Below are 22,334 nucleotides of genomic sequence, written 5' to 3' on the forward strand. Positions count from 1 at the left end.
AAATAATCTAAGGTAGCAGTATTTCTCTAGTTAACTGGTATTATTCAATTTATTAAAAGAACCTGCAGCCAAAACCATTTTATCAAACAATTTTAACACAACAGATTTTTTTTTTTTTTTTTTAACTTGTTGCTACTGCTTAGCACTCAAAAACAATTTTTGAAAGAATCTCAATTTGAATGCGAAAACAAAACATCAAAAAAGAAAAAAAATGCTTAGTTAAAAAAAAAAAAAAAAAAATTATGATTGGCTAAGAAAAAAAATGAAAAAAAAAATTGCCGTATTGTAATCATTTCGTATACACATTTTCCACTTATTTTTGCTCCTATGATACTTCACACTAGAAACGAAATACGTTTTTTTTTTGTTAAATATACATACACATGCACAAGGTGTCAAGTGGCATTATATTATGTTAATCTGCAAAAATCAAACTGACTTGCTGCGCTGTGAATTTTAACACTGATGAAAGCATGTACTCATTTTTTTTCCCTCCCTGAAAGTGGAACACAAATTTTGCATGTTTGAAAAGAGGAAGAAAAAAAAAAAGAAAAAAAAAAAAAGAAAAGCTTCATCTTAAGGAAAGGAGAAAAAAAAAATCTTGTGTTAAATGGGATGGAAACCGGACTAAGTGGTCAAATGACAAGTACATTCATATTCAAGATGTATTATAAATGCATGTACAGTAATTTACGTCTCTCCGAGACCACAAAAGGCTCTTGATAAGCAGGTAATTTGCTAAATGGACTCCTTTATCTGAGTATTCGAAGGGCGTAACAAGAAAAATCTACAGAGGCATTAATGTGACGTAAAGGTCAAGCATTATGACATACCTTTCAAACAGTCCCGCCTAACTTGCTCTGCCAGAAGGAGATTGCGGGAAACAGTTTGCATGCTGAAGTCGCTGAAGTGGCTCTTGGCACTAAAAGAGGCAGACAGTCAAAAAGGCATTACTGACATGCTTCTGATAGGATAATGATCGGTTAAGCTCGAAGGTGAAATTACAAAAACTACTGTTCATATGTTAAAAATATTGCTGGAAAATATCGACCTGGAGACAGCTTTTGTGCTAAACTGTCAATGGTTATAGAATAATTATTTTTCTTCCCCCCTTTTCTCTTTTCTTTTTTTTTCCTTCTTTATGATCTGACAGATGACAAAGTTGAAAATGAGCGACAAAAAGGAAACAAAGTAACGAGATTTTCCTTTTTAAACAATCTGCTCAGATTCTGGAACGCTGACATATTAGATGACTAAAATAACCGCATCTGTTATGTCTTTTCAATGTATATCATGAAAGATACCCTCTTGATGCTCATTTACATCATCCTTCACTGTAATTATACAACAGAAAATGGAGCAGGGATATGTTTTTTTCCTTTTTTGATGGGTCGGTTACTGCTACTGAAATTGACTGCAGGAATTAACACAACAGTGTTTTGGACGATTAATTTTCACATTACAGTCAAGGAGAACCGTATAATCACACAGATCATCAGAAGATAAAAAAAGAACAAATAGATTTCTGATTAAACATGCTTTTTGTGCTAACTAGCTGGATTGAGTGCTGGGGAATTTTTGTAGTGTTCAGCGTACTTGCCCAGTCCATCCGCACTTTTATTGTGCAAATTATAAAGTGATCTGAAAGGCCGCCATTTTTTGTCTTACTGGATTTGGTGCCCACAATGTGGGGTCTTTAGCTGCCTTAAAATTGAACTTTACCCTTAACAATTTTAAAACAATTATCTTTAACAAAAACAAAAAACATTCCACATTAATAAATATGCAACCAAAATTAGTGTGTGCTGTTTTTTGCCTCCAGCAGTGCTCCTGTGTCTTCTTGCTGCAAGTTGACATTTTGTTGAAGCCCAGAGCAGTCACTTCTTCATTGGAAACTCCCCCCTCTCCTTGGTCTCAAAAGCTATATGTCACTTTCTGTAATTAAAATTTGTGCATTTTAATTACAGAAATTGTACGTCTTGGCTCTGCTAGAAAGGAAGGCAGCCAGAAGCTTTACAATATTGAAGTTCACAGGCTGCCACTATTGAGGGCAAAAAGAGAGAATATCAGGGAGATATTATACAATTCTGTGTAAGTTTAACTCTTTTGTGGCTCCCTGGCAGCAGAGTTTGTCCTGTCACCTCTCCAACATTTTTTCTCCCTCACTAATCTGTGTTCCCTCGGCAGTCTGTCATTCTTGATTCCTCTCAGCAGCCATGAGGCAGGCCATAGATTATGCAATTTTCATTCCTGCAACCAAGTGTCACAGTCAGTCAGTGCTGATTGGGTAATCCCTCCCGCAGAACTATTGTGTTCTCCCAGCTGGTAGGCATAGGGAGCTGTCCCTACCAGGAGAACACAAGGATTAGTGCTAGCGGCTATAGCCGCTAACAATAGTCGCATGCTAAATATCCAAAATGCTGATTTGGGTACAATCAGCCTGCCCATAGATGGAGCGAATCATGGCGGTTCAGCAGGGACTGGCTGAGATTCAATCCATCTATAACCAACTTAAATCTTTAAGCTGTCAGCAAATCGGCCTCTAGTAAATCACTGATTACGGCACAGTGCTGAGAATACATGACAACTGAGCATGTGCAGAGTAGCGTGAAACGGTGTCTTACTGGATTTTAAACAGTATAGGTACTTTATTTTTTTTTTTAGTGTTTTACATTGCAAAAGGGGCCAACCTACAGTGATCTTTCAGGACTTCATTTTCTGACTAAAGTTCCACTTTAACATGCAAAAAAAAAGTACTAGTTTATCTCGCCAGAAACCTTGTGAGCTGGCAATATTTTGTACACACGGTCCGTGCTGCACTCTTAACAGGTACCTGGCTTCCAGTTCTCTCAATGGACTACCGAGCCCTTTCCAACATGATATGGAAATGAGAAGGGAAGGGGGAGTTTTCTGTAATCATAACATACTTCACTGAAATTTATTTACATTTAATTTACACTTATATTGAAAATTAGTGGTCAGAGCATTTGTTTCAATTCTTTTTGGTTTTGTAAAAATGTTTCTCAATTTTATTTTGTTTGGCATGTCTTAGAATGGGCTTAAATTAAGTCTGCTTATATTCAGCTTTTGGGGGATTTGTTTGCAGTATTAGTTCTGTATGAACACTTATGTCCCGGTTTAATAGAATGGTATTTGTTTAGGTCAGCCTGTTGATCATCTACTAGATGTCATTAGTAGGGATCTTTATGAGAGAAATGTGTTCCCAAGATAGGCCGATTACTGCGGCCGTGAATGATGCCTGGTGCATGTCGTCATCGCCCACACACGTGTGACATGACGCAATGTGTATGTGCGAAAAGGACTCAGCTGCCATTTTACGGGCCTTTTTCCAGGGCATGCCAAACAAACATCAGCCTACCTCTTAGGCAGCCGGTTTGTCCAGTGAAACTGGCCACGATGGCTTCTTTTCTCTCCGTGGCCTCCCACTGTTGATGACCTATAGATGCCTGCAGTACTACGAGAAGTATACAGTCAAACTTACATAAAGTACTTCCTTCATTGCCTTTTACAACCTCTACCACTTCTGAAGGACTTTGGGTAACTTGTATATGGACATGTCCTTTTTCATCATGGAACCTTCATTACTATAATCCATCTTCCTATATTCTATGTGAATTTTGCATGGATCAAGATTTCGGTTATCACATGATGTATTGGTGTGCGAGGAAGGTACAAGATATTCCCTATTAACCCTCCTCTGGATGGCGCCCATGTATTAGGCATCAGAGGGTGGTGAGGAACCCACATGGTTTAATTTCTTCCTCTGGAACACAACAAACTTTGAGGTTATTGTAGACTGTGCTGTGTCCTTGGACATTATGTCTCCATTGGGACATCTATTAAATAACATCTTTAATGTTAAGATGGTGATTGTTATGAAGGTGTTTGTAACAGAGTATGGTATCCTCCTCTGGACTACACATTGTTGTCACACATGGAGACTCCTTCTACCATTGCTAATTCACATTGTCTGGATAAAGTTGGTCCATGAATCATATGTCTATGGAGAAAAAAAACTCAAAACACTACATATGCCTATGGAATATATTGATCTGATAACCATGAACTTTGGGAGCTGGAATCCAATACATCTAATGGTTGGAAACACAAAGAACAAAATAAATAAATTAATAATATAAAAAAAATCATGATTTTTTTAAAAATATTTTTTATATATATTTTGTTCTGTGTTTTGAATATTTATTTATACAAATTTTTAATTTTTTATAATCTTTGGGGTTATTATCACATATTATTTGAGAGCGCGGTTTATGGTATTTCCACCTATTTATATGGTTTTTAATTTATTTAAAATATCAGCTCTAATCAAAATTTTGACTTTTCATAGAATAATTATTCCACATTTTGGAGCGGTGATATAAGCTATTAATTTATTAATTTTTAGCTTATACATTTACATCTAGTGGTTGCTGGCAATTAAATGATTACCATGTGATATATAGTACATAGTATATGGCATCGTTACATTTTTCTATATAGGAGCAGTTGAAGCTCATGGAGATGTTTTTATCTTTTATATGTCTATTTTGCATGATTAAAGGAATTGTTTATATGTTCTGGCCACAGATTTTTAATTTGTATATAGTTAGTATACAAAAACCCACTTAATCTGGTTGAATCCATAACTGTTTGTTTTTGGTCTTGCAAACATACTTCATTGTCCTAGGGTGACAACACTCCACCTGAACATAAATACATTGACAGAGGGTTGACACCATAGGACAGAAAGTGTTACTGGCCAACCGATGTGTAAAACACATCTAATCTGTAATAACATTTTTTTTTTTTAGAGGGTAATGAGTTTATATATTTTGTATATGGGCTTCTAGTGTGTTGATGCAGCTTAAACTGTTTGTATTTTACATATACCCAGTGAAGTGACTGGCCTCAGGTGACAGCACACAAGAACAGAGCTGAGGCTGTCAATCTGCTGTAGTGCTCTCCTGTGTCACCATTTTTCTCTTGGCGTCAGGAAAACATGTCAGAAGTGATTCATGCAAATAGAGGAATGAATCAGCAGACAGAAATGACACTTAGTGCTTTTAACTGAGACAAGTACACACTATAGAGAGATATACTTTGTTCATATTTCACAACCACTTTAAAGGAGAATAGGACTACCTCTAAAGCAAGCATACACTCCATTTATGCAATGCTATATATGTCCCAAGTTGGGAGTACAACTTCATTAGAGCTAAGGCCCAGAAACAGTGCAATATCACAGCCGCCAAATAAACTGCTAATAAATGGGTGTATATGTCTGCAAAGGAGTGCTGACGATGTTCGTCTCATCATTTTCCTGAGGTTTGTAATACTGTTATCTGTTGGGAAGAACCACCCTCCTTATCTTAGTAACTTTTGTAACAGAAATTGAAAGATATAGGACAATCCAACATTTCTGAGTTATTACATTTTTTTCAGTTTCAACATTTGATTTTTTTTTATTTTTATTGTGAACAACATAGGTTTATGAGATTTGCAAGTCATTGCATTCTGTTTTATGTAGATTTTACAGCGTCCCAACTTTTTTTTATGGAATTGGGGTTGTACTATTTAATTAATATTATTATTATACAGTATTTATATAGCGCCAAAATGTTTGCTCAGCGCTGTACATTATAGTGGGAGACAGTACATGAGACAATACAGTAACAATACACGAGGGGTTCGAGGGCCCTGCTCCTTGGAGCTTACAATCTACATGGAAACATCACACACCTGAAATAGCTCCATATCTGGCTAGGAAACCGCTATATGTCCATGTATCTGACAATACCCCTGACACAAAGCAAACACGCATGGCACCTCACCTGCTGTTATACGCACACAACTCAAAATGGACAGCAGTCTCTGTGCTCTAATGACAAAGGGTTTAATATCAGAAAGCCAAGGCAAGCTTTCAAATTAAGAAGAAGCCGAGCTTGGCCCCTGCATCTGTTTTCCAGCATCTGCCAAATGCACCGACCACTAATGAAATCCCAGCATAACTTTGCAAAGTTCCTTCCTAGATTAACAAAAGCAAAAAAAAAAAAAAAAAATCTCCTGCGGCAGGGAAAGCAGTGAGAGTAGCGAGAGGATAAAAAGGTCACTGTCATTTAGTGTATCAACAATCAAGATAAATCACACTGATCGTCTTGAGGCTAACCAATTGAGCAGTCTATTCTACCTACTGAAACTTATGTACTGAGCAGATTGGGAAGTAAGCAGGGTCATTGCTAAATTATTCTCATCAATCCCGCAAAATCCTTTGCCGACACAATATGACCATCCTCTCTCAGTCACTTTCAGCTTCACGGGGGTCAGAAATAGTCATCGGACTCGGGATTTTCTTAGCAATCCCCTTAATCCCTGCCTAAGCACTCATTGCTCAGTTCCCCTTCTTACTTTGTCCCATCTGTCGGAGGCCTTAAATCAACATTTCACGCGGGAGGGCTGTAAATTACATGAAGCTTGGGATTTACTTTCCCCCAATCTTTCAATCTTCAGTGTGATTAAATAGATGTTAGGCACTGTTACAGGCCTAATCTTTCATTCCAATACTGCGACATCTCTAATTTCACGTCTCCCAGACTAGCTCAATATAGACGACACAAAACTCATTAGTAGTGCAGCAAATCGGCTACTGGCTTCTCGGTCTGCATTCATATATGAATGCACAGATATTGCACAGTTTATTTGGAGTAACTGCAAATGAAAGTCTGTGAAATAACTCTCATTTTTTACTATGAAAATAAATGGACTCCGATAGGGCTCGTGTGGCAGAGACCGATCTGAGCATGAATCGCTTTTCAGAGGTGTTTTATAGGAGGGGATTTGCCTGCTCAAGCCCTGATTTACCATTTAAATGGCACACTACCATGCCGCAATTGCGTGCATTACACTCGATTGTGGGGGTAGTTGTACGGTGGCCCCATTGAACTGAATATGTCGAGGTAGGGTCTCTTCTGTCAAAACCCTAACTTTCAGAATTTTAATACCACTTTAAATAAGGGTTATACTAGGCTGGATTTTTTATTTAAACAAAGTGGAAGTAAAGACAAAACCTAACTAACTCTAAGTCACCAGTCACATCGCTGCAATTTAAAATCGTGCAATTTGTGTGCAATTTCAGCTCGATTTCAGGTGCGATTTCTGAAGACTTTATTGTTACTTGTAAAGATTTTCAACGATTTCTTGCAATTTACAGTGTAATTTCCGTTATATTCTACGTATGTGAAATTGCGACAAAACTGCAAAGAAAGTCATGCAAGAACTACTTTAGAAATCGCGCTGCAGCAAATAGCAAATGTTAAGACACTGCCACTCACATTCATTAGATGCGATTTCAATTTCCAAATCGCACCTGAAATCGTACCGGTATGACTGGGCAATAAACCTTCTCTCAGCCACATTTGAAGCCTAATCTATCTAGTGCTTGTAAAGAACAAATCTCTATGCCTACTCTTGCAGCAGCTCCTGTCCGGCCTCCAGTGGCGCCCTCTGTGTGCAGGAAAAAGCTGACAATAGCTAGGAAATGCCTGGGAAGTGATGTCATCCATAGAGTTACTATGGGACTTCCGTTGTCGGCTGCCTGTCCTACACACTGAAGCCACTTCTGACAGCTCAGCCTCGGACCAGACCAGAGTGGCTGCTGAATAAACAAGTATAGCGATTCAGATAGATTAGGCTCAGAATGTGGCTGAGAGCAGGTTTAGAGTTAATTAGATTTTGCCTCTACTTCCACTTTAACCTCCCTAGCGGTATTCCCGAGTGTAGCTCGGGGTAAAATTTCAATACCAAAAGCGGTAACCCCGAGCTACACTCGGGCTTACCATGCGGTGCTGCATAGGGAGTCCCTGCAGAGCTTAGCTTGTCCTTTGCTCCCGCGATGTGTCCCCTGCAGCGTCCCCGGCCATCTCCTCCAGCTGATGCCGGCATCCGGCTTCTGTGTTCCGGACCCTGTGACGTCGGGACGTATGGGCGCCGGAACCGGCGGGAAATTTGAAAATTTTAAAAAATGTCATTTTTTTCTAAACTAATTTTACATAGTAAAACATTGCTGTTTCAACCCATTTCACATACATTTTGTCCCGAGTGCTTTGTCCTGTCCCCTGTCTGCATTTTGACTGTTCTTTCTGCCTGGAAACTGAGAAATGTCCATGGCGTCCAAAAAGCGTCCCTTTAGGTCAAAGGTGGGTTTAGATCAACTAGAGAACAGCGATAGTAAATCAGAACCACTTGCAGAATTGAGTGATAATGATTCGTGGGGGAAATTCGTCAGACACTGAAAACGATTTTGAGACTTTGCTCAGTGATGTGCGAACTTGGCGCTATATTTCAAATTTCAGTGTTTTTGGTTTGATTAGATTATTGAATTAAATATATTATATTATTTTTTATGATTATTTATTAAATTATAATTTATAATTTCATGTTTAAAATTTTATCATGCATATTTAATAGACTCTTGTTCGGATAGATTTCAGTGAGTTATTCCTAAATATTACAGCCTACAATAAAAAAAACTACATATTTCCATGCAAAATAATGGTACCGCTTTCAGCACCAAAAATCTGAAATAATCATACCGCTAGGGAGGTTAAGTTCCTGCCAAATATACCTCCTGGAGCGGTGGCATGCCCCAGGTGATTTGAATCTGCAATCCTGTTCAGCTGTGGATATATATATATATATATATATATATATATATATATATATATATATATAAAAAACACATCAGCACTCTAATCAAGGTGCTCCACACGGTTCTGCGGTATATGCCACTGGCTCAGGTGACCCTCACAGATCCGGGAATCTTCAAATCACTGAAAAACACACAAGAGGCTGCACACTCCCCATGCATTACTGTGATAAAATTTGATTAAAACCTATATAACAAAATGAATACTCACAAGCTGAATGCTTCAGTCTGTGGCAATGGGGTCCTGTTCTGGAACACTTTGATTGAAGAAGCGGAAGCATTTCGGGAGCTACACTCCCTTCTTCAAAGCTCTGAAGAAGGGAGTGTAGCTCCTGAAATGTGTCAGCTTCTTCAACCAGAGGTATTTCAGGACGGGATCCCATTGCCCAAGACTGAAGCATTTTGATACATGCCTGTATTTGCATTCCACTTGTGAGTATCCATTTGTTATATAGGTTTTAATAAAACTTTTTATCACAGTAATACACGAGGAACGTGCAACCTCTTAAAGAGGAACCCCACTTTTGTTGAGGAAGAAAAAAAAAAAAAAAAAAGTTCCCCTCTGGGTGATCAATGTACATTGCAAGGAGTTTAACAAACTGTGTTGCAGTTTCCTACCTTTTGTTATTCTAAAGAAGCAGCTATTTGTCTGTGTCCATGTACAAATTGTAAGAGAATGGCATCATAATGGTTTTATAATTATCAAACAGCTGCTGCCCCTGCAGGGCTCTAACGATGAAAGTGGCAGGGTCTGTATCACTTTAGAAGTGATTTCCCTTTGGGGGTATCTCACCAAAAGTGACATATTTGTTGCAGGGGATGCTCAAAATCTGCCTTGTATCTTCATGCAGATTTCTGGGATAATCAGTACGCTAAGCAGGAATTTACAAATCTGGGGGGCGTTCTGTACACCATCTGTGTACAGAAGGCCACCAGGTAGCCACACTGCATTTTACAGAAAATATAGCGCTGCAGATTGAAAAGGAAAGGAAATTTTAATAACATTCAATTACAATATGACTTGTGTATCTATTGCACAGTATATTCTCAATTTTTTTTTTAATTTGTGATTTTATTTGCTACCCACGAAAGTGGAGTAACCCTTTAACCACTTCAAGTCCAGACACCCTTCCTGTCCAGGCCAATTTTCACCTTTCAGTGCTATCACACCTTGCGGTCATGCAACACCGTATCCATATGAATTTTGTAGCATTTTTTTGAGACACATAAAACTTTATTTTGGTGGTATTTATTCACCACTGGGATTTAGATTTTTTTGCTATATAAATGAAAAAGTCCAAACATTTTGAAAAAAAAGTTTTACATATAAAACTTTGCAAATAAATAATCTTTCTTCATAAATCTTGGCCAAAATGTATTCATCTATCTTTTTAGTAAAAAAAAAAAAAAAAAACAACCCAAATTAATTTATAACCAAAAATTATAATTTTTCAAAAATGTTTTTACTTTTTTTTATATTATGTATTTTTTTTTAACATACTGTCACCCTAGCAGTACAGTGTCACCATAGTGACATTGTACTACCTGTGGGGGGAGATGAAGATTTTTTTTTCACACGGATTGCTTTTACACCCATAAAGGCTGTAAAAAGCAATCATTTCTCCTCCTCTCTGGCTGCATTCTTGCAGCCATTGAGAAATACTGTGAGAGCTGTGATTGGTCACAACTTGTCACATGGTAGAAGGCTGTTGTGAATAGCCTTGTACCATGTGACCTCTTTCACTAGTAGTAAGCAATGTCAGCAAGTGACATCTTGCTTACTACTATTCATGTGATCACTGCTTGGCCAATCAGTGATCACATGATCAGGAGCTCACACAGGAGGTCCCGTACAGTGATCGGTGTCTGGCACCGGATAGCGGTGACACGCGCTCCCAGGGATGCGTGCACAGGCAATGGATGCAGGAGGACGTTTATAAATGGCTACCCACTCCTACACGGCGCCCATCCGGCTGTTTATGTACATGGGCCGGAAGGGAAGTGGTTAAGGATAAATTCCACACATTGTGTGCCGACAGTCCTTTTACTGTACTGTAAAACACCTGTCACCACAAAGGGACCAGAAAACAATGGTTTCCTATGTATCCCATTCACACTGCAATGCAGTCTGGAGCCACGCTAGAGACATGCTGCATTTTGTCTCGGGTACAGCATGACAAATCTCATGGCGCTGTACAGCACTGCAGTGCATTGCGCTGCTGTACATTGCCATGAATGAAGTCAATGTTTTATACACTTCATAAAAAGTTTGTACAAAACAAGAGAAAAAAAAAGAAAAAAAAAAAAGAAAAAAAGAGCTGTGTGATGTGCTGAAGCTCGCACCTCACTGCCCCCTGCTGTAGCTAGAAACAGGTAGCTGCCAGAAAGGTAAAGCCTCCCAGCAGTTCCCTGCTCCCGTGTGAATTCACCCGGAGAGTGACCAAAGAGCTACAGTACAGGGCGATTGCTATTGGTACAGGTGATTACCTGAAATTGATAATAGTAAAGCTGGAACACAGGCGTTTACCTTCAGAGATTAGGGACTGGTGTATTCAGTGAGTGCTGAAATTGATAAGTATTTGTGTGTATTTTACATTGCGACTGTTGGCGGTCTATTATTGTAATTATTATTTCCTATGTATACAGAGAAGCACCTGCTGCCAAAGTTCATTTCACATTAAGGTTTCTATGAGACATTTAAAAGTTAAGAGTATCAAATCCATCCACCACACTTGGGGGGGAAAAGGCCTCCCCCTTTTTTCAGGGCTTCAGCAGCGAACGTTCGTAAAACCATGATGGAATGTACTAGGTGAGCCGTGTTAAGGCTTACTGGGGACTAGCATCCCCTAATGGCACCAACAATGGCTGGCTGTTCTTGAATGCCATTAGGACATGTTAGTCCCTCGAAATGCATTGAATGTATTTGATGCTTTTAACAATTAAACATTTCAAAAAGACCTTTAAATGAAATTCGATTGTAGTACTAGTAGTTCCACAGTACACATTCTAGAATTTACAGTCTGCTGAGCCCTCTCTTTGTCACAATCAGAGAGGTAGCAGCCTAAAACCAGAACCAGGTTCAGCCATTCTATACTTTCCCTCTGCTTCCCTGAAGTAAAACACACTTTGACTGTTGGAACCAATTTTCACTTCTATTGGTCCAGCGCTGTGATTCACATATTTTTATTTTTTATTTATTTTTATTTCAGGTACTTATATAGCGCCGTCTGTTTACGCAGCGCTTTACATATATATTGTACATTCACATCAGTCCCTAACCCTCAAGGGGCGTACAATCTAAGGTCTCTAATAACATATCAGGTATTATTTGGCAACCCATAAGTAGGTGGCGAGAGGCAGCTTGACATCAACATATGCAAGTGTGGTCTGATAATTGTGAAAAGACTTCTGCATTTTTTGCATTTATATGGAACTTAATATAACTTAATAAAACTGAACTGAAATTAAAGTTTAAGTCTGCTAAAAACATTGAAGGTACATAAAAAAAGTTTATAAAGGCATACAGTTTTTTTTTTTCCTTTTTAAAGAGCAACTAGAACCTACATAAGGAAGCTTGTCCTTTGCCAGTATACTGTGAAAAAGGAACCTTGTCTGTGTGTAAGCAGTGGCATAAAGTTCGCTGATTTAACTTGGAAGTTCAACTTGGCTTTAAGATCGAAATAGTTTTCTGCCATTTCCTAAAACATAATCTGCATCATAGGTGGCTATATATAGTGCAAGAGTTATAAGCCTTTCAGGTACTGCCTGCAACAACCAATTCACAAAAGAGTTAACTAGACAACTATGAGTATGTATGAGCGTTGGAAAAAAAAAAAAAAAATCTGTGATCAGAAAGCAAGGCCTCATTCACTAATACACCAATTCGAAGGGCTGTCTTCACCCGCATGGGATGCCAGGGGTGTTCCGCGAAGGAAGCCTGTTCACACATCAATGACATGTGGATGGCTGCACGGATCTCGGTGCGCATCCCCTTCTGTATTTTAATGCGGGACTGATGCATGGAAAAGAACGCAGACAGATGGTGTCCTGATCTGTACATTGGTTCTACACAGATATACAGTTGGGAATACACTTGGAGATCCACGCAGCTGCCTACCTGTCAATGAAGTAAACAAGTTGGCAGCACAGAACATCTATGTATCCCGTGCAGGTGACGACAACCCTTTGCATGGGTGTAGTTGTGGAATGCTAGGGAACTGCTTCCTCTGTCTTCACCTTTCCTTAAAGTGATACTAAAGTCTTTTTTTTTCTTTAAACAAACATGGTATACTTACCTGCTCTGTGCAGTGGTTATGCACAGAGCAGCCCAGATCCTCCTCTTCTCGAGTCCCCCACTGGCGCTCCTGGCCCCTCCCTCCTGTCGGGTGCCCCCATAGCAAACAGGTTGCTATGGGGGCACCCAAGCAAGCGTGCTATCAAGCCGCGGCTCTGCGTACCCATTCAAATACAGAGCTATAGCTCGGCCCTGCCCCCTCCCCGCTCTTGAATGGTTCACTGGCTGTGATTGACAGCTGCTGGAGCCAATGGCTCTTTCTTCTGCCTCAGCAAATAAGTGAGGGTTCCCAGAGAACCAAGGCTCTTGTGGACATCACAGGACCAGGATGGGGCTCAGATAAGTGTTAAGGGGGCCGCTGCAAACAGAAGGTTTTTTACCTTCGTGCATAGAATGCACAAAGGCAAAAAAACCCTTTACAACCACTTTAACTACATATCGGCAGCTCATAACATGGAGAGTAAAGATATTCTTGAGCGCACAATACTCACACAGCTTCTACTTTCAAAGCATCGTCCATCAGGCCACCTAACAGCAGTTGTTTAATAAGCTTTGGGTATATGTTTGTGGACAAAGGTATCTGCTTGTTCTCCATAAACACCTCGTATGCATCTAAAAAGAAAACCAAATAAAATTATTCACAATAAGCCTTTTAACAGTATGGAACTTTTTTAACTCACTAACCATCATTACTATCCACCTGACCTTATAAACATTTGGGGTTTCTGGGGATGAGGGGTATATAGAATAATTCACAGCTCTGCAGCACTTCCTATCTGTAATCCACCATTAACTTCCCTGGCGGTATTCCCGAGTGTAGCTCGGGGTAAAGTTTTAGTACACTCGGGCTTACCATGCGGCCTTGCTCAGGGATTCCCTGCAGCGCTTACCTTGTCCTGCGCTCCCGCGATGTGTCCCCTGCAGCGTCCCCGGCCATCTCCTCCGGCATCCGTGTTCCAGTCGCCGCGAGCGTCGGGACGTACGGGGGCCGGAACCGGCGGCAAATTTTAAAAACTGTCATTTTCTAATAAACGAATATCACATAGTAAAACATTGCTGTTTCAAACCATTTCACATACATTTTGTCCCCAGTGCTTTGTCCTGTGTCCTGCCTGCATTTTGACTGTTCTTTCTGGAAACTTAGAAAAGTCCATGGCATCCAAAAAGCGTCCCTTTAGGTCAAAAGCGGTTTTAGACCGCCTAGAGAACAGCGATAGTAAATTAGAACCACTTGCAGAATTGAGTGATAATGATTCGTGGGGGAAATGCATCATCAGACACTGAAAACGATTCTGCGACTTTGCTCAGCGATGTGCGAACTTGGCACTCTATTTCAAATTTCAGTGTTTTTGGTTTGATTATATTATTGAATTAAATTTATTATTTTTTCTGATTATTTATTAAATTATAATTTATGATTTTGTGTTTCAAGTTTTATCATACCCGGGATGTTTACTAGACTCTTGTTGGGACAGATTTTAGTGAGTTATTCCTAAAAATTACAGGCCTACCATAAAAAAAAATACATATTTCCATGCAAAAAAATGTACCGCTTTCAGCACAGAAATATGGACATAATCAGACCGCTAGGGAGGTTAAGGAATGGAGGAAGCACTCTAAAGCTGTGATTTATTAGTGACTTTACTCATTGACTGGTGCAGTGATCCATACAGCTGCTCTTAACACTGGAATGTGCATCTAAATCTGTACCTATAATTGAGGAGTATATACAGTATCTCTCCAACAGTCAAGAACCAACACAAGCTTTCATCCCTGTGCTTCAAACCACCAGCTGACAATTTCTGATCTTAAAGCAAGGCAGACTGGGTGACTAGTTAAAGTGGAACTTTAGTCAGAGAATTAAGTCCTTAAGTCCTGCTGGATCACTTCGGGCTGGCCCCTTTTGCAAGTAATGTAAAAACATTAAAGAGTAACTCCACTTTTTAAAGAAAAATATTTTCCCCTTTGGGCGATCTATGTACCTTTTAGAGATTTTAACAAACTTTGTTGCAGATTCCTACCTTTTGTAATATTGAAGAAGTGGTTGTTTGTGTCCATGTGCAGAGTAAATTTTTTTGGGAGTAACTTCATAATTATCAGCTAGCTGCTACACTTTCAGGACTCTAATGAGGAAAGTGGTAGGGTCTGCATCCCTTTAGAGGTGATTTCCTATTGGGAGTATTTCACCAAAAATGACATTTTTGTTGCAGGGGATGCTCAAAATCTGACGTATCTTAGTGCAGATTTCTGGGAAAACCAGTGAGCCAATCACACAAGCAGGAAATTACATTTCTTGGGGGCATTCTGTACACCATCTGGCTAGGTGGCCATATTGCATTTTACAGAAAATTCCAGTACAATATGACTTGTACAGCTATTGTAAACCATATATATATATATATATATATATATATACACACACACACATATATATATATATATACACACACACACATACATACATACATACATACATACACATATGCACGCGCGCACACACATTTTTTCCCCCAGAAAGCGGAGTTAATCTTTGAAAATAATTGCCTATACTGTTTAAAAATTCAATAACACACTGTCTCATCCTGCTCTGCACATGCCCAGTTGCTCTCTATTTTTAGGCACTGTGCCAAATTTGTAGAGGCTGATCTGCTGACAGCCTAAAGATTCAATGCTGCTCAGGGGCTCTGGGCTTCAGCAAAATGGCAGCCTCCGGTAAAAAGAAACAGGAACATTTACCACACTCATTTTGGTTGCATAATTAGTAATGTGTATGGTATGTTCCTTGCTAAAGAACATTATGCTTAGACAACCTTATATTTAGACTGGTGTCATTGCATACACTGGACTATATGTGGCATATGTTGAAATGTAGGTCAATGCACACTGATCTAAAGAATTCCTTAAAGTGATATTAAAAGGTTTTTTTTTTAATAACAAATATGTCATACTTACCTGTTTTGTGCAGTGGTTTTGCACAGAGCAGCCCTGATCCTCCTTTTCCTGGTTCCCCTGCCAGCGCTCCTGGCCCCTCCCTCCTTCCTAGTGCCCCCAGAGCATGCAGCCTACTATGGGGGCTCCTGAGCCACTGCTCTGCATTTCCATTCACACACAGAGCCACAGCTTGGCCCCGCCCCTCCTTTCTCCTCATTGGTCCACTGACTGACAGCAGCGGGAACTGCCAGATTTTTTCTTTATGTGACCACTGCTGGCGGCTACAGCTGTCAGCAGTGATGATTGTGTTCTGCCAGCAGGAAAGGTTTCCCACCAGCAGAACACAACAGTACTACAGGAAGGATTCCTCCGTCAACACTACCTGTGTTGATATGGGAATCAAGCTATTTTTTTTTCCTTTCGCCCACGGTGGAAGAAAAGAAAATTACATAATCTATGGGCTGCTTAAGACTGTTCCCAAACTGTGCTTAGCATCCAACTGCCACTTACAATTTTAAAAATACAATGTAACAAAAACAAGTCATACAGTTTCCTGTAGTAACTTCTAGAAGTAGTTTATACGAAAGCCAGTATATTTTCAAACAAGCCAATTGTGGACAGAAACCCTGAGCCTTGCAATGTCTCATCTAGAGGGCAGGTGAATACTGCAATTGATACATTAACCATGGATGGAATTCACTGAGGACTTGCTTTGGAAAGAGCTGCTGCCCTCATTCTTCCCTATGTGATTGCCAATAAGGAAGGGATGTTGCCATTTGGTTAGTAGGGATGAGCTCTGGCGATTTTGGATGCTAGCCAGAACCCACCTGAGCTATCCCATCCAGAAGTGGTCACTGCACAAAGCCATTCCTAAGTGGATGAGCCATATGCCACCCCGCTGCTGCACATATGGAAGGACTAGGATCTGTACATGCCTCAGCTCATTGCTGTTGGGTGTCAGAGATGTCATACAGTGAGTACAGAAAAGAATCACCGCCTTTAAAATAATCACATTTTGTTGCTTTACAGTCTGAAATGAAGACAGACACAGTTTTTGTTTTATCCAGTTGTTTTAACTCGGTGCAACTTATAACCTCCAAGTGAAAGACCTAACACCAACATGTCAGGGAAAAAAAAAAAAAAAAATCAAAAACAGAATCACTGAGTTGGAAAAGAAAGGATCACCCCTTCGTAAAAATGACTTGTAAACTCAATCAGGTGTAGCTAATCACCTTCTCAATGGCACACAAAGCCATTTGACTTTCAACTGTGATAAGCTGTGGTCATTTTCATTAGCTCAGCATGAAAAGAGCTTTCCTGGAGCATTTCAGTCCCTGGTTATGCAAATTAGGTAAACAATCAACTATGGGTGGCAAAGCACTGTCAAAGGATCTCCGGGATCACACTGCATTTTAATCTTACATTTGTAATAAAATCTTCAGTGGTTTTATCTTGATAATTGTGTAGCGTTTAAGGACTTTATAGGTGAACGGTCATTCAATTTGAGTGAGGATCTCCCCCGTCTTTTTGTATATGCATTTTTCATTGCCGTGGTGCTGCGAATTTCCCTTTGACTTCAATATTGTTTGAAATGTATTATACTGCAGCTTTCCAATTCTTATATGTGATGGTTGCATTTGTTTTCTTTTTAGATTTTCTTTTATTTACATCTGGTGATCTAGCCAGCAAGTCTGTTGTTTTTCAAAAGAACACGCCCTCCAGCAGAATGTATCAGTTTACATGGAGGAGACAAACCATTTGCCACTAATAGAGGTGCTTACAATGATCAGCTTTTATGTAAAACCTTCACATATCCCAGGAGGCTACATAAGCAGGAACGCACATCGATCTGCTGTGTCCATTTATATCAGGCTACCTCTGATCTGTCACATTTAGGACTGGGAAAATAGAAAACTATGCAGACCTGATCGTATGTCTGCTGGATGGCCTGGAGTCGCAAACTCAAAATCTGATTGGTTAAAGCTACAGTTTCATTCCCATTCACTTTAAGCTCCAACCACCTGAACTGCTGTTTCTGAAGGCCTCAAGGCGGATTTCTTTGACCATTGAGACACGTGATGGCTATCATGGTTGGAACAGGGTTCGATAAAAGCTCTGGGCAGCACAGTGGCTAAATGGTTAGCACTTCCACCTGGCAGTACTAGGGTCGTTGGTTTGAATCCCAACCATTGCACCACATGCCTGGAGTTTGCATGTTCTCCCTGTGCCTGCGTTGGTTTCCTCCGGGACCTCCGGTTCCCTCCCACACTCCAAAGACATGCTGGTAGGTGAATTGGATCCTGTCTAAATTGTCCCTAGTATGTGTATGTATGAATGTGAGTTAGGGACCTTAGATTGTACACCCCTTGAGGGTTAGGGACTGATGTGAATGTACAATATATATGTAAAGCGCTGCGCAAATTGACTGCGCTATACAAGTACCGGAAATAAACAAACAAACACACACTAAGGGAAGAAGCAAAACCAAGAGAAAAAAAACTATGAAATGAAGAGCACCAACTATTGGGAATAACACGGTCACGGAAAAAATAAAACGTAAGTCAGTGCTTTTGATAGCTTAGGCTAGCGGAGAAGGTCTTGCTGACCCTGACAGCCCACCGCTCATATACATGTAATAATGTCCTATGAATTGCTCCGATGTATTTAATTCCAAAACCAGACATGTCTCTGCTACATTGCGTATACTGGGACACAAAAGAAAACAAAAATTTATTTGGTGAAGGCAGTTGTTTAGGCTGCAATCTGAGCTATGTTTATTTGACTGATTAACAGTTTTATGTCACACATTCAAAATCACTGTCAGGCTATGAAAAGAAGTTTGACAAAAAAAAAGTAGCCAGTTTTTCACGTAGGAGATCCTAAAGCACAATCTGTGCAGCAACAAACAGTTCAATGAAGCTGTAATCCAAAGTGATATGTGTGGAAGAAAATATGAATAATTGGGCTGGAATGAGGAATTTTAAGTACAGCTGAATTTTCAGTTGGAATTGGCTAAATACATTCCAGGTACATCAAAACAAAAAGGTATGCAAAGTCTTAGGCCTTGTATACACTTGGGGTGCAGTTCAGGCATTATTAAAAACATGCAGCTGAGGGGTTTGAAAGATTAAAACAGGCAGTAGGGAGACAGTATATTGCCTCCTCACTGTCTTTCAAATGCCCTCTGAAGAGCAACAACACAGATCCCTCTTCAGAGGGCACCACACATTTAAATGAAGTCTTAGTTTGATCCTTTAACCATTAGCCGCCCGGCCTATAGCCGTTTGGTGGCTGCAAAAATGCTCTAGCTTTCCGGGGTGTACGCCATTTGGCGTCCTCCCACACATGCGCAGTTCACGCGGTTGCAGAGCCGTGCAGCGGCGCGATCTGTCACCGGCCGTGTACCTCGGACACGGCCGATGACAGATCTGAGTACTGGCCCCCGTTGCAGGTACCATGTGACCAATCACAGCAGGTCACATGACAGTTTTATACAATGGATGGCTTCATTCATGCCATCCATTGTATACTAGTGCCTAGCTGTGAATGGTCACAGCAGGTCACATGCACATGTCATGTGATTAGCTGTGGCCAAATCACAGCTAAGCACAAAAAAAAGAAAAAAAAAAAAACCTGAATGAATCGATGTCATTCAGGTAAATGCTTGCTTATAGCAAAGTAATTCTTTGCTATAAGCAAATTGTGTAAAAAAACAAAAAAAAAACTGATCACTTCCCCAAATTAGTACAATGTTACAATGTTAACATTGTACTACTTTGATCATAGTAAAATATGAAAAAAAATCTTAAAAATAAAAAAATTGAAATATTTTTATATATATATATATATATATATATATATATATATATTTTTTTTTTTTTTTTTTTCATACTGTCACCAGTCAGTGTCCCTGATCACCGCCATGCCAGTTATATGATGACGCTGTACTGCACTGGTGACAGTATGTAAAAAAAAAAAAAAGTGAAAATAATTTTTTACATTTTTTCATTTTCCAAAAATTATGACAAAAAAAAAAATACAACTTCAAAAAACTCGCCATTCCTCTTATGAAGTACGTCGGACTGTCTACTCTGCAAAAAGGGGTCATTTGGGGGATATCTGTACTATTCTGACATTCTTGGACCTCAAGATATTAGATTGGCTGTCAGTACTTCAGGATTGATCAATTTTCAGATCTATACCATAGTTTGTGAACTCTATAACTTTCCTACAAACTAAAAAATACATCCTAATTTGGGTTATTTTCACCAAAGACATGTAGTAGAATACATCTCGGCCTAAATTTATGAAGAACAATTATTTATTTGTAAACTTTTATAACAGAAACAAAGAAAAACGTGTTTTTTTTTCAAACTTTTTGGTCTTTTTTTGTTAATTTAGCAAAAAATAAAAACCCCAGCGGTGATTAAATACCACCAAAAGAAAGCTCTAGTTGTGTGAAGAAAATGATAAAATTTTAGTTTGGGTACAATGTTGTATGACCGCGCAATTGTCATTCAAAGTGTGAGAGCGCTGAAACCTGAAAAATGGCCTGGGCAGGAAGGTATAAAATTGCCCGGTATTGAAATGGTTAAAAAGCAGTCACAGCCCGAGTACAGAAGCTTGTATCCCGCAACCTAGTATGCATTCCTTACCCTGTGCCGAATTGATGGATTCCTGTGCCCGTTGCGCATACATGGGGTTAAAAGGCCAAAAACCAGGTACATGATGTAGCTAGGGAGAAGATGACATCGGCCGGCAAGGGATTAAAGTGATATTAAGTCCTGATTCACACTGAATACGGCTTTGAAATCGCGCTACTTCGTGATTTCAAAGCCGTTAGTCAATACAATTTCATGTGTGACTTGCCTGACATCTGTGAGACTTCATGCACAAATATCTATGCAAGTCGCACATGAAATCACCGAAAATAGTGCAGGAACCTTTTTTTGAAATCTGTGCCGTACTGCAAAGTCGGAGTCACACTGATTTGAATGGTTTCATAGGCACAAATAGGGTGCAACTTGTCATGCGATTTGGAACTGTCAAATCATATAAGTCACACCAGTGTCAACCAGGGCTAGAGGCAATTTTCTTTTTTTTAACAAACATGTCAGGCTCCATGCACACGGGGCATTTTAATAACGCTGGTAACGTTAGCTGTGTAAAGTCACGTTAAAAACGAGAGTTTTTCAGCTTTTTTTTTTTAATTTTTGTGCCAAAAAATGTTGATTACAGTCTATGTATGCTGAGGGGTTTACTGGCTGTAGAAAAAACCCCCCCGCCAAAAGCCAAAAAAAGCAGCTGTAGAAACGTCCAGTGTGCATGAGGACCCATACTTGCCTGCTCTGTGCAGTGGTTTTGCACAGTGCAGTCCCAGTCCTCTTCTTCTTGGGTCCCCCACCGATGCTCCTGGCCCCTCGCTCCTCAGAGCAAGCAGCTTTCTATAGGGGCACAAAAGCAGGTACACGTCGGAGCCGCTGCTCTGCGTGATCAATACACACACAGAACAGTAGCTCAGTACCGCCCCCTCTCTCCTCATTGGCCCACTGGCTATTATTATTTATTCATTACAGGTACTTCTATAGCACCATCAATTTACGCAGCACTTTACATATATATTGTACATTCACATCAGTCCCTAACCCTCAAGGGGCATACAATCTAAGGTCCCTAACTCACATTCATACATACACATACTAGGGCCAATTTATACAAGATCCAATTAACCTACCAGTATGTCTTTGAAGTGTGGGAGGAAACTGGAGATCCTGGAGGAAACCCACGCAGGCACAGGGAGAACATGCAAACTCCAGGCAGGTGGTGCTGTGGCTGGGATGACACTCTCGCTGCTGTCTCAGCCAAGACTTTTGTGCACATCTATTTTTACATTCATGCAAAGAATACATGAAGGTAAAAAACCTTCAGCCTTTACAACCACTAAGTGCTACATCACTGGAATGAGGAGTATTTCTGTTCATTTAATTCTGCTTTAAGACCAGTTCACACCAGAATGATGTGCACAAAAGGGGCATTCTGTGCGCATTTCCCGCACTTTGTCCCTGATGCACTGCCTTTGTGATCTGCTGTGGGTGCCAATACATTGTTAAAGGAACCGCAGAGCATTTGCAGGCACAACATTGCATGGCAACATTGTACCATGTGATCTGGTGTGGTGCGTTTTTTCAATAGTGCATGCACTGCTTTTTCTGCATTCCTGTGTGATTTTCAGCCCAATCAAAAGAATGGGCTGCCAAATCGCACTACAGGGGATCAAGAAACTAAACTGGAACAAGAGTAGTGCCGACGCCATCTGAAACAGAAGGAGAGCAGAGGGGGGACATAGGAAAGGTAATCTGTGGTTGGTTTTTTTGTTTTTTCTTTTGG

At 39.9% G+C, this 22,334-nt stretch overlaps 1 protein-coding gene across 1 annotated transcript in view; it reads right to left on the bottom strand.

The window, feature by feature from the left end:
* LOC149461813 (leucine-rich PPR motif-containing protein, mitochondrial-like) overlaps positions 1-22,334 on the bottom strand; it is a 115,266-nt gene that overhangs the window by 46,517 nt on the left and 46,415 nt on the right. The window contains exons 7-8 of the mRNA XM_089677848.1: positions 13,508-13,628; positions 834-922 (exon numbers count right to left, since the gene is read on the bottom strand). Coding sequence (XP_089533974.1) covers positions 834-922; positions 13,508-13,628 — 210 coding nt within the window. The remainder of the gene's footprint in view (positions 1-833; positions 923-13,507; positions 13,629-22,334) is intronic.

The sequence above is a fragment of the Staurois parvus genome, unplaced genomic scaffold, assembly GCF_062004578.1.
Source record: "Staurois parvus isolate SC_StPar_1 unplaced genomic scaffold, SC_StPar_1.0 ptg000192l, whole genome shotgun sequence".
NCBI classification, from domain to species: domain Eukaryota; kingdom Metazoa; phylum Chordata; class Amphibia; order Anura; family Ranidae; genus Staurois; species Staurois parvus.